The 14,297-nt window shown below is 43.1% G+C and overlaps 1 protein-coding gene across 5 annotated transcripts in view; it reads left to right on the top strand.

Moving 5' to 3' along the window:
* Nucleotides 1–1,232: 1,232 nt before the first annotated feature.
* Nucleotides 1,233–14,297, top strand: part of LOC126188882 (kinesin-like protein KIF21A) — a 486,465-nt gene continuing 473,400 nt past the window's right edge. For all 5 annotated transcript variants that reach the window (XR_007537870.1, XM_049930549.1, XM_049930552.1 and 2 more), the window contains exon 1: nucleotides 1,233–1,590. Coding sequence is in view for 4 of the 5 variants with exons in the window: in XM_049930549.1 (XP_049786506.1) it covers nucleotides 1,553–1,590 (38 nt within the window). In the remaining variant the exon portion in view is untranslated. The remainder of the gene's footprint in view (nucleotides 1,591–14,297) is intronic.

The following is a 14,297-nucleotide window of genomic DNA, read 5'->3' on the forward strand; positions in this document are numbered from 1 at the left end:
ATATTTTCTGTTGATATTTTCGTTTAACTCTATGTAACACGCTAACAAAACTGTGTGCATATCCATATTTTTAGACACCATACTTATATTACAACTATCATTAATTTTGTTGATATATTCATGTAGGGCCTTATTGTGTAATTTTGAAACTTGTGTATCTTCTAAACTTTGTGCCAACATGATGTGTTCATTACTACTGTACTGATCCATATATTGGCAAATAAATCTAATTTTATTACTAGGGTTCCCGTCATATCATTAAATGTTAACACCAACCTATTAAACAACAGACATCCCATTAATATTAAAGGAACACATTCATTGCAACGAAACAAGACAGCAGTCTGACCTACATATGTTTCAGTCCAGAACAACTTGTTGCCCAAAAAGTGTTGGGATATGGATGTATGATAACGTACCAGCTGAAATTGAAAAACAGAAATACCAAGCGTTTTCACACATAGATTTAAAAAATTTCTTTTGGAGCATAAAACTTTCACACGGTAAATGATTTTTTTTAAAGGGTAATAAATGTCAGCAAAACCCTTAATAATTGATCACTTAGGCCTGATTATAGTGCATGTTTCCTTCATGTATGAACAAGTGAAAGTGCAATATAATGTCTATTACCTTCTAGTAATAGTGAATAAACTTTCATGAAACAATTAAAACTATAACGATGTATTTATGAAAATTATTTGTAAAAATGTATGCTGACTTGTCCATAATCATAAGTGCAAATTGTACAATATTATGATTACTTGGAACAATACAATTCGACTTCAGGCAAGTGTCCGGATGGTTCCTACTTTAACACCCCAGCCACAACCTTATCAAGTGGACTTAAAATTACCGGTATGCAAAAGCTTATCACTCATCAAGTTAATACATTTTTATTACACCGCAATAGACATTATACCTGTCGCATGAAGCGCTGACGATTATAATGACACGAGTTATTTATGTACTTTTATTTCATTGGTACCTAGACGCACATACTATTTCTTTTCTTTTTCATTTAACCTCAGTCCACCTCGTATAAAATATAGTGTTTACTATTCTTCGGAAGATCCATTTGTATTGTTGTATATTCCTCGTCTTCTTGATCGACTTCTGTATTCGATTGTGACTTGTGTATCGATAGTGTGTATGAGCAGAGTATCGATAGCGCTGGGCGCCTTTATAGTCGTAGCGTCCGTCGAGCTGTGTTTATATCAGTTGTGAATGAAAGCACAAGGTGTCAACAACTCAGAGACTCAAATATTTTGATAATTATAATATTTTCCATTAAATGTTAAGAGAAAGTTTACAGATTGCCAGATTAACACCTCGCAGACATAATTCTTGTGTCATTGTGTAAAAATTTCTTTAAGAAATTAGATTTCAGTTCCGACAACAGCGTAGAACACAGCAAATGGTCTCAGTTAAAGGGACTATCGCCATAAAATTTCGCTGGGGAGAGCTTTAGTATTTGCTGTGCTTGAATAAATTGTGCAGAAGTTTCATGGCTGTGATTTTCTTAGTGTTAAACGTATAGCAGTACACTGTCACGATGGGTGATGAAGATTCAAGTGTCAGAGTGGCGGTGAGGTAAGTTATCAGCTGTTATTCTTGTGTGTCAATTATCTCTAGGATTCATTTATTGTCTAATTACTACCGACGGTCTCCACGTCTTCAGAAGTTCCACGTATCAGAAGTGTACAATTAATTAAGAGTAATTACAGTAGTGGTTAAATGGTGCCGGTAACTCAGTACTGTTGTTCTTTATTACAGTTATTTTTGTTACTGTGATTACCCGTTAATGTCGTTATTTTATTCGAGTCACATTAAGTTTAATTTTACTCATAAGTTGATCCTTATTGTTGATTGCTGTTTCGCCGCGTTCCATCATTCAAATGATATCGTGTGTGGATGTGTAGGCCGTACATGCGCGCACTCGGCTAGCATGCAGCACTGAAAACCGCAGCGAATTACAGAACCCATTTGTCATCGTTGAAGAACTCATTTTCGCATATCGCTTACACGAAACCGGAATAAATTAAACGTGTTCGACTTAAACAGCAAAATCATTGAAACTTATGTATAACTTTATTACTTTACATACAATCTGAGAATACTGGTCCATTTTCGTAGGCTGACATGTTTTTAATCGTCATTGATTGGTTCTTTGTTATTTTTTATTTCCGCCTGCATTCGAATTATACTGTTCTTTAAAAAATTGTTTTAGAGATATGCGCCCATTTTACTAAATATTATGTTTTAGTGTAGGTGCTGGCATTTGAGTCTCTGCAAGTATTGAATCGGCTTTGCAGAACACAGTGTTCATATTTATATCTCCTGTTTTCACCCTCAATCGAAGAGAACCATCAGTGATTGATTAATAGTGTAAACCAGGGATGAAATATTCCGAAACTATTACTAGAACTTATATTTAATGTAATTGGTGACACAGGTATAAGGAGTCGTAACGTGTACCTAAAGAAAGACCCAATGGTAATCGAATGATTTTTATTAAAACAGTTTCTTCCTCGTCAGTTAGTCTGGACGTTGCGATTTCGAAAATTTTAACAAGGTTATATTCTAGATCTTAGTAGTGACATAACTCGAATGCAACGTTCTTAAAGAACGTCTGTTTTAGTTCAGTGACCTAAATTCCCAGAAAGCATTTACACGCATTCGTCAGTTTTCGCTGGACAGAGCATTGTTGCCAATGGTGATGAGAAGCGCGCGGAGACGAACGGTGCCATATACAACCTAAGATGTAGCTTCACAAGGTGCGACGTCAGATTAGAGCTTCCAAGGGGCTGAACATGTGTCCCGAACGAAATTGTTAGCATTGAGGGGTATGACAGGAACGATCATTTGAAACAAATTAGTCTAGTAACGTGGGCTTAAAAATATAAATCCCCTTAAGAGCTCTGAGCATTTCATCCTCAATACTGTAAAGCAAATCTCGTCTACTACATGCTCTTTGCTGTCTATATTTTGGGAGGAGGTAGTATGGATCAAAACAAGAAAAATGTTTATAACCCTGCGGCAGGGTAAGCCACGAGCCCGAACAAATTCGTTGGCCCCGTTGTTGCTATTATCACATAACCCGATAGAATGTGTAAGTGGAACAAGTGGTAACAATGAAAATGGAGGCGTGCTCAGATAGCTTGATGTTAAGGTATCTGATCGCGAAAAGCAAGAAATCTCAGATTCTAATCCCGGTCCGGCACAAATCATCATTTATCACGACATATTCATATATTTCTTCTCGGTTCAACTCTTCTAAAATGTTCACCTCTCGTATGCAGCTTAACTCATCTCGTATCTATCCAGGTCATGCACTTTCAAGCTTTACTACACGTTGAATTTAGTTCTTATTTTCACAGAAACTGGCAATTTGCTTTTAATGTTCCGAAATATAAAATTGTGCCCTGAGCAAAAACCCAAAGACATGATATCCTTATGGCATGCTATATCGTGGAGTCCCAACTGCAATAATTTCACTCGTAGGAGTAAGAGCCTACAAAGAGGATAGCGTATAGGACATTCGTGCCACCCATACTATATAGAATGTTGCTCAAGTGTGACACGGATGATCTCGGGTTTGACTCGCAGGAGAGCGCCACCGAAATGCTGAAAAACCTGAACTGGCCAGACCCTTGAAAATAGACCCCAATATCCCATGAAAACTTACTACCAGAGTCTAAAGAACAAGTATTAAGTAAGGAATCAAGCAATATATCGCAGCTCCCTATGTAATGCTCTTGTAGGTACCACGAAGACAATATTAATTACAGCGCGCACATAGATTTTTAAGCAGTGCACCACTGCTTCGTTACCGATATGGTCATGAACATGTCCAGCGAGTTGACGCCCATTTTCAGGGTGTCTGGTGAAGAAAAGTTTCTCCCAAATCGCGTGATTTTTGGCCGGCCACTTTCTGAATGCTCCTCGTATATTACAACAGACTTCGACGAGCAGCCTCAGAGCAATAGAGTTCTCGAAGTTCCCGTGCATTTGGGCTGTGGGAAAGCTAGCATGCCACACACGTTTCCTGCTGTTACGCCTGTGTCGGTAAACTTCATATCGTGCGGCACGCTTGTAATGTTTGACTGATGAGACAGATTAAACAGGAATTTCATGTGTATTTAGCGAAACGGGATCTACCAAAAATACAACACGTTAACATGCCTAAATACGGTGTAGGTAAACCATTGGCATTCAAAACTACTTCTAGTCGTCTCGGAGTACATAAATACAGCTCCTTTATGGTTTTCAAGGTAATCTTATGCCATTCCTCCTGCAAAATAGTGGCAAGATCAGGTGAAGAAGACGGAAGTGGCTAGTGATTACGCACCCATCTCTCCGAAGTAGACCGCAATGGCTCAATAATATTGAAATCTGGTAACATTGGTGGCCAGGGGAGATGTGACAATTCATTGTCGTGTTCAGAATCAGTCCTGGACTATGCGAGCTGCGTGAACAGGTGCTCTTTTGTCTTTGAGAACAGCATCCCGTTGGGGAATAAACATTGTAGCGTGGGATGGACTTCATCAGCTAAAATGGTCACATAATCGTTGGTAGACCTTGCACAATAACCATGGAATACCGCACTATGGCTGCCCAAAATAACACCGAACCCCCCCCCCCCCCCCCCCTTGCCTACGGCTGATGAACTCAGGCACAGAGTTGAAACAGCTAGTTCAGTTCGACTCGAGTTGGATAAGAGCAATTATTGCTGTTAGAGATGACTGGTATGTACACAATTTCGCAGCGTGCATACTTTGAAATTTAATAATGTATTCTTACTGCTACATTGTGTACACACAGGAAGCAAAATTACTTTATTTGCAGTCCTACCTAGTTTTGCTGTTTTCATGATCAGCGGTATAAATTCAAGACCAGGTTTTGTCTCAAGTATAGAATAAATATCTGCACTTCCAGCGACCCTCAGTTTGGATTGAGGGTGAATTGTCTGTAGCCCTACGAGGCTGTTCTCGGAGGCCACAGTTGTACACAGGGCGCGTACATCCTTCGAGACTTGTGACGAAATGCAAAAGCACGTGCAGGGGATCGAAAATTTGTGTTAAGTGTGGCAGCTGATACTTAACATAAACAAATGCGACGTAATGCGCGTAAATAGACGAAAAGAACTAAGAGAACGGCGACCAGTGGCTGGAATGAATCACTGCCTTTAAGTATCTAGGAATTTACGTTAGAAGCGATTTAAGATGAAACCATCACATAAATCTAGCCGAAGGGAAGACAAATGCTCGTTTAAAATTAAGTGAAGAATCCTAAGTAAGCGTAATTCATGCTCGGAAGTGATCACTCACAAGACCCTTTTCGAACAGTTTTTGAGTATTGTCCGCTAGTCTGGGTCCCTAACGAAATTGGGTTAACGGAAGAGATGAAAAAGACGAAGTAGAGCTGGACGATTCGCCTCGGGTTGTAGTCAGTATGAATTCAGCGGAAATGCTCAACTCGGTGCCATGGAAGACGTTACAAGAAAGACTATGCTCATCGTTGATTCGTATAAAACTGTGTGCCAGCATTACGAAATGAGTTGAAAAATATTTTTGTATCCTGCCTGGAAGGCGGCGCGTGGGTCTGCTCCTGTAAACTGAAGGGTAGGCCGAATGTAGGAAGTTAATAGGAGCAGGAAAAGGTGAAATGCTTCGGTACTGCAATTAAAAGTGGTTCTACTATATCACAACCCGATAGTTGAGTACATATAACGCAACTTAACTTTGGCTGAGCTGAGCACGTAGGTGCGAAGCTGTACATCAAACAAACATCGGCTAGAAGGTACAAAGACAAAATCTGTAGTGGCTCGCCCACTACGAAATAGAAACAATGTTGCTTGGTCGTCTACTCGGAATCAAATGGGTTGAATCCGGAGCTGCGCTCGTAGAGCTACACAGCGCCGGCTGTCGTCTTTGTCGCAGTGCTAACCTAACAGAGATCACCTATGTTGTGGCATCGTAGCTACTGATACCATAAATATACTACATCCACCTGCGTATATTTCATGTAACCATCAAGATGCAAAATGTAGTGTGTTCCGCCATACATCGGATGTCTTGAATATAGTGTTTCATTGGCTAGGGCAGCGCTTCATCAGCATCGTTGAAGAGGCACAGACAACCAGTATAGAAGCCGTAGTTGTAAGACGCTAGTTGTGTTTGGCAAGGCTTGTTGTCCGCATGCCCAATAATCGCATTCCGAAACAAGCGTGTAACTCAGTGAACAGTGGGAGGCCAGAGCAAACGATTTAAGGACGCGGTTAAGGCTGACGTAAAGGTGACACATTAATGTTGACAAGTGGGAGACCTCAACCTTTCACAGTTCATCCTGGAGATGACTAGTCCATCGCAGGGCCCTTCACTTTGAAGCGACCAGCCGCCCAACAGCGATTGATAAGGGACTGCGTAGAAAAGAACATTCTAAGACGAAATGGAAGGAGAGGAATCAGCTCTACCTGGGATCGACCACTTGTCATCACTGCGGTCAACGGTGTACCTGTCACAGCCAACAGTACCATCACCTACGGACTTCCGGACTCACAGATGATTGGAAGACAAACCTACTCTACTATAACTGTTTGTTGTGATGTGATACAAATACAAGCCTAGTGGGAGCACTTTGTCCTTCCGTAGCATGTGGAAACCAAGCAATAAATAGATTTGATAACCGTTTAGTGCAGTCTGTCCAACAGTGTATACTTGCTTTCATTATATAATGGAACGTATTTGCAACGCACTTCCTCTTAGAGCTCACACAGCATCTCTCCTGACTACGATTAGCTCAATTAGCGGTCTTCTCTATACAGTAACCTGTTTACGTACTCAGGGCAGGGCGATTGTCAGAAGAGGGGAACGGGGAATCGTGTAGCGGGCTATCAGTATCGATCTTTTTGTTAAATGTTAACGGAAGCACTTCGGACTCTCATGACATCCATAAAGATTCAGTTTATGCTTCCAGATGGACTGTCAACAGTTGTTGCCACCCTAAATATTCCGTCCCGTTTCTCCGCGATTGCCTTTCAAGGATAGCTAACAATTACGAGTCATACGGAAATATGAATCGCAACTGGACTCCATCTTTATGAATCTGGGAATCTCGCAAGCTACAGACTTTAAGTGAAAGTGTAGCCTATCCTCTGTGCACATTGACCACGTTGTGACGGAACCCAAGGAGAAATTGGAGAAGGGCATGAAGGTTCAGGGAGAAGAAATACGAGCTCTGAGGTTTGTCGTTGATATTGTATTTGTGTCAGAGGTGGAAGGCGCCGTACAGCGTCAGCACGTCCATCAATTTCGCCTTCTCGCAAGGACCGTCCTGTGGCACGGATGATGTCTTCTCTTGTGTCGTAATACTTGTCACGAAGAGGCTCCTACATTTTGGCGAACAGGTCGTAATCGCACAGACTCAAATCAGGTGAAAACTGTGGATGTTCCAGTATCTCCAACCCCCACGTACAACAGGAGCTCCTGCACACTATTCGCAGTGTGGCATTGTGCATTGTCATGAAGGACGATGGGATGCAGTGCCAGAATGTGCCGCCGCTTTCTTCTCAGTGCGGGGCGAAGGTGATGCCGCAAAAAATTCCAGAAGTAGGCTGCAGTGACCAGCTGCCCCGTCGGTACGACGTGATGAAGGATTAACGCATGTATATCATAAACCACAATAACCATCACTTCACGGCGCACTTTCTGTGAGCGAGGAGAGCCCGTTTCCTTTCACTGGACTGCCGCTTTAATCGTGGTTGACACGACGAAGCGCAGGTTTTGTCCATATTGACGATCCTTCCACGGGAGCCGTCACACATACGCCCCCACCCCCACACACACACCTACCTCTTGCGGATTGGGCATTGCTGGTTTAGCCACCGATACCTGCTCTCCGGTGACCCAGCCCCGCAGTGCCCTTGTGGTCAGGCATTAACAGTGCGCCATGTTTTATTGTCGTGTCCCCGCTTTAGTCAATCTCGTGTTGTCCTGTCCCTGCCATCTACTTTACCGGATATTTTAGCTGATGACGCTCGAGCAGCTGCTCGTGTTCTGCGTTTTATAACTTTGACTGGCTTGTCCAAAGACATCTAACTTTTTTACTTATTTTATCTGCACCTTTGTCAAGCCTTTCTGGTGTCCTACCTCCCCTTGAGTTTTACTAGATTCCCCGTGCTCTAATAACTGTGACTGGGCGCTAATGACCTCAGTAGTTGAGCGCCCTTAAACCCCTCCCAAAAAAAAAAAAAAAAAAAACCTACCTCTGGCAGCGATTGAGCAATTTCTCTGAGTGCATAACGATGTCAATGCTGCACCTCGGTCATTACACGCAGTACCCAATGCCCTTGCGTTCCAAAGGACGGCTCTTGACGAGACATCGACAGAGATAGAGAATAGACACGCTGACGGTGTTCGACGCTTTCCATTTGTGCAGGGCGATTATTTTGAGGGCGTGTAATACGACGAACGTCTGTCAATGAAACCGTTGTGAACTATAATAGTGTTACCACTACTTTTATCCAACCTGTGTGAATAGTTCACACAAGAGGAAAGTAGCTCTTGAAATGTGGTGCTAAAGCAGACTGACGATCAAAAGACGTGGATGGGGTAATTAATTAGGAGGTAAATTTATGGCACAACCTGACTAAAAGATGAGGTCGGTTGATAGGACACACCTTGAGGCATCAAGGGTGGAGGGTTATGGAGGGAAGCGGAGGTAAGAATTGTATAGTGAGACCAAGGCTTGAATACAGTAACCATTTTTAAAACGATTTAGGCTGCAGTAGTTGTACAGAGGTGGAGAGACGCGCAGGATCGGTTAGCGTGAAGGACTTAAAACAACAACGACGACGACGACGATGAGGGCGATATAAAGAGTCATAAATGTGATGGGAAGACATCAGCTGTTTGATGTCTACTGCTAGTTAAAGTCGTCTCCAGATTTGTCCGTGAATTACGGTCTGGCGCCGAACGCACCCACTGCATGTCCTCTAATGTGGGGTATGTCATCGTCTCTTTTGTGTGTGTGTGTGTGTGTGTGTGTGTGTGTGTAACTGCTAAGGTCATCGGTCCCTAGACTTGAACACTACTTAAACTAACTTTGCTAAGAAAAACACACACACACACACACACACACACACACACACACACACACACACACACGCGCGCGCGCGCGCGAGGGAGGACTCGAACCTTCGGTTGGAGGCCGCACGGCACCACCCACTCGTCTGTTTACATATACTGTATGTACCACCTCCATTACAGTTTCATAAATGTTAACTACAGTTTCATAAATGTTAACTACTCCACATTGCACACTCATTATTTGAAATCCTTCAAGTAATTTCCAACATGTTTCTATCCATTGCTTGCTGAACATCCTTCTTTTTTCTACAGGTTTTCGCATTATAGGCCTATATCGCTGACGTCAGTCTGTTACAAAACTATATGCTCACGCTCTATATCGACTCTGGAGAACGAAAATTCGCTCTGTAGAACCCATATAGGTTCCGTAAACATAGAGACACAGTTCGGTTTGTTCGTCCATTTAATCCAGAGCGTTGTACACAAGGGTGCAGAGGTCTTTTTTAACTGCGGGAAGGCATTAGACACAGTTCCGCACTGTGGTTTAGTGAATCCCGATCGAGCCTACCTGGTATCGGACCAGATTAGTGACTGGACTGACGGCTTTGTAAGAGAGAAAACTCGGTACGTTATTCTTAATAAGACTAAAGCGACAGATGTCTAGATAATTTCGGGAATACCGCAAGGGGGGTGTTACGAGGCCAGTACTGTTTACACTGTATCAATGTTCAAATGTGTGTAAAATCTTATGGGACTTAACTGCTAAGGTCATCAGTCCCTAAGCTTACACACTACTTAACCGAAAGTACCCTAAGGACAAAAACACACACCCATGCCCGAGGTAGGACTCGAACCTCCGCCGGGACCAGCCGCACAGTCCATGACTGCAGCGCCTAAGACCGCTCGGCTAATCGCGCGCGGCTACACTGTATATAAATTATCTAGTGGTTAACGTCGAAATCTCCATGAGCTTTTTGTAGATGATACTGTTGTCTTGGCAACACCAGAAGACTAGCGAACTGCAGGAAAACCTAGGGAGGGTCGATTATAATTGGTGCATGGACTGGCAGTTGACCCTGAGCGTAAATAAATGCAACATATCGCGTTACCTTCAGATGAAGAGATCTATTACTGTTTCACTACTCTGTCGGCGCAAAATCACTGGAAACAATGACAACCGCAAAATACCTAGGGGCGATCGAATGTGGAATCACCACATAAAACTAATTGTTAGAAAAACAGAGGCCATGCCGAGATTCATTGGAAGACTTAAGTAAATTTAAGCCATATACAAAAATAAGGCATAAAAAACGTTTGTTGGAGTGGTTTCGCAGAATTTGTTCACCTGTTTTAGACCCTTACCAAGTAGGATTAACAGAGAAGATAGAGAAGACCCAACGAAGAGCGGCACGTTTCGGCACGGGATTGTTTTCTTGGCGAGAGGGCTAAACGGAGTTGCTTTACGAACTCCGCTGTTAGTCGCTACAAGAGAGGCGCTGTGTTATCACCGAGAGCGTTGCTGTTGAAATTCCAGGAACGTGTGTGTGTACAAGAGCCGGCAAATATTACTTCTTCCGACGTATGTCTCGCGAAATGGCTAAGACAACAAAATAAGACAAATTAAAACTCTCACGAAAGTTCATAGACAGTGTTCTTACTAGGTACCTTTCGCCAATGAAACAGAGAAGGGGCGAAATGGTAGTTGATTTTTCCCTTGAAGTATTTTTTTTAGCAAATCATATCTGTTTGTATAATGCTTGATATGCCCTAAATATTGCACTTTCAGCATTTCACTATCTTGATTAATTTAGGTGTTGTGTTCGTTCTCTGGGTCCAAGGTATTCTCGGGATCCGCCTATAAAAGCCACAAGTCAAAGGCTTCCAGCTTCTTCGTGTTCTTATTTTAGGTCCATATCTCCACCCCATATAGGAGGACAGAATAAACAAAGCAGTGCAAAACTCTGATCTCTGTTCTTAGCTACGTTATGGATTTTGAAGACAACACTCATTTTTGAAACACACTTTTGTTTTTCCGATGAGAATCTTGGTTTCCTGTGAGTTACCCCATTTTTCATTTATTGCGGTTTCAAGGTACATATAGTGTTTTGCCCTTTCTAATAAGATAGCCTACTTACTGTCTTTGTACAAAATATGAATAGGAATGTTACCAGAACGTGCCAGGCGCGTCGCATTGACTGAAGATCTAATTTCGGTTTGGGTTCGATCCCGGCCAATCAATGGCGCTAACCGTATAAATTGCATTTTTTATATCTATTGCGTAAGTTACAGAACCTCTGTGGTAGAGATCGTTCATTCCTCGAGGTTCTCGATCAGGCCGTAACTGGTTGGAGACACCGTGGTGAAGATGAGTTCAGTCTGCAGAATTTGCAGACGAAGGAATAATATCGACGGATTACAGTTTCTGAAAACTATGTAGTATGCAAATATGCTGGGTTGGATTCCACACCGCTCTGTGCCATTCTACGACATTAAGGCAGAGGATATCGTTGATGATCCGCCCATACCAACATAGAACTCGACGGCACCCTCAGTGCCTCTGATGAGGTCTACGTTGTTTACCAACAAAGAGGATCATCCTTTTGCCCTTCGTTTCTACGTGTATTCACAGCATAAAAGAATATCTTACATTGCATAGGCACTTGTTAGCAAACCATCGTTACATACGTGAAATGAGGTCGGAAGAAATAAATAAAAAAACTACATCCACAGAGATCCTGCCCAGAAGAATGTCGTATTGACTCGGTCATTCGTACGTCTTTGACTACGTAAATACGTCACTTACAGGTTTTCGTTGTAACGATCGACTGGCCGTAGTCACTGGATATTTTCAAACCGGGATGGATTTCTCTGAAAAGCATGCCAATTTTTCACTAGCGTCCTGCATAGCATATGATTTATTGTTTGGATGAGCATCAAAATGTACCACACACAAATCGTTTGCAGCTAAAGACATGATGCAACTCCCATTACATCTTTCTCAAGTCATCAGTAGCGAAAGAACACCCAGCGTGCGTCAACGAAATTTAGGAGAACCGTTGCTACTTACCATATACACTGAGGGACGGAAAGTAATAGGAAGCCACTGGATGTGATGTTAGGTCACCGACTGGTGAAGAAAATGCAGTGCATTCGTCTCCGTACAGTCCGGGCACAATTCTGTATTATTAAAACGCTATTCCGGCACCCCGTACCAGTTGGAGCGTAGGGACAACAGAAATTAGATTCTCAGAATTTAGCATAGTTATTGGCAGCATTTAAAAACTTAAATGCTGCATAGTCTGCTCAGTAAGACGTATAGTATAAAGTTAACACAATAAGACAAGTATTACAGTTCGAAACAGTGTGCCTGTTTAAAGCCAGCGGAACTGACGGCGCGCAAACATTCAGACTTCAGAATGAGATTTTCACTCTGCAGCGGAGTGTACGCTGATATGAAACTTCCTGGCAGATTAAAACTGTGTGCCGGACCGCAACTCGAACTCAGGACCTTTGCCTTTCGCGGGCAAGTGTTCCACTATCTGAGCTACCCAAACACGACTCACGACCCGTCCTCACAGCTTCAATTCTGCCGGGACGTAATGAAGATGTCAGTTCATGCACAAATTCCTGCACCAGCAACACTTTAGCAATTACGGACGTCTGGAGAGGTAGCATGGCTAAGTATTTCTGCAGGGGACTTCCAACGACTTGATGAGTATATGCCACGTCGAGTTGCTGCACTATGCCGGGCAAAAGGAGGCCAGACGCGATATTAGGTTTCCCATGAATTTTGTCACCTCAGTGTATTTTACACATTAACTGATTTGTAAAGTAATCAGGCGCTTGAAGCTGTTTCATACACGGGAGTTGAATTCTTTAAAGCATCGGAGGTTTGCAGGTGTTTTCCTGACGCCATACGTTCAAAACAGCGGCGATCTGACTCAGGCAGACCTAGATCGCCGACTATGGCTCTGCGGAAGCGACGTGACGTCCGTTCGGCAAACACTTGTGGCTTTCGTGCGCGGCGGTTTATGCTTGTGGGGACAAAGTCCCTGCGATTCAAGACCAACCCCAAACACTGTTGACCTCCAAACAAGAATTCTTTTGTGGTGTGAGATAAGCTATGAGCTATTTTCCCCTGCGTCATTTCACATTCGAAATCGTTAACTAGCGACGTGTTGCCACGTTCGCTGTGCATGTCTGGAACAGATGGCTCAGGTGTCGGGTCTACACTCGACCGCCAGCATCATCATTCGAGCGTCATACATCGCAAACCTTGAAATAAAACAACCCTAACCCCAACCTTAACCTTACTCTATTCACTTTTTACACAACCACTCAGCAGAAAATGAAAAACTTTAATATTTCCTATACTCTTGCCGTAAAACAGTACGACGTTCCATATAAAATTAAGCTGGTAATTTACTCATTCAGGGGTTTTTGTTAGGGATAGTAACGATTAACACTTGCAGGAAACTCCGTTTAGTCTACTTTAACCGCCCAGGGGTTTCCTAGCTACGTACAGCACCTGTAATAAGTGGGTACTGGTAAGTGGTAACGTCCGTGGTTCTTTGTGGCAGTTGCGAAAGGTAGTTTCATACGGAGAGATAACTACAATATAAAATAGTTGCTAAATGCAAGACTGGCGGATGACCCTCAACACACTACTCCGTCCAGACAGGCCTCGGAAGACCCAACAGGATCGATCGACTGCCGTGTCATCGTCAGCCGATAGGCCTCACTGGATGCGGATACGGAGAGCCATGTATTCAGCTCACCGCTCTCCCGGCCGTTGTCAATTTTCGTGACCGGCGCCCCCTCTTCTCAGTCAAGTAGCTCCTCAGCTGGCCTCACTTGCTAACAGCGCTCGGAAGACCCACATGGTCGCCCACCCAAATGTTAGCCAAGCCTGACAACGCTTACCTTCGGAGATCTGACGGGAATCGGTGCAATCACTGCTGTAAGGGCACGAATACAACTAGAACAAAAATGAATCAAAATTGATAACTGCCCTTCAAAATAGTTCCCCAGTGGATCAGGACAGCGTTGCTAACGACGGGGAAGGCGCTGAATGTCACTAACATTGCCATCATTCTGTGCCACCTGCCACCGAAATGTTGTGAGGATGCCCTGTTTGCAAAGCGCCTCCCACACAATTGTTTCTTCAGTTGTGGAATGAGGTCGGAGTCCCACGCATTTGGATCTAGTGAG

Source organism: Schistocerca cancellata, chromosome 5, assembly GCF_023864275.1.
Source record: "Schistocerca cancellata isolate TAMUIC-IGC-003103 chromosome 5, iqSchCanc2.1, whole genome shotgun sequence".
Classification (NCBI taxonomy): Eukaryota; Metazoa; Arthropoda; class Insecta; order Orthoptera; family Acrididae; genus Schistocerca; species Schistocerca cancellata.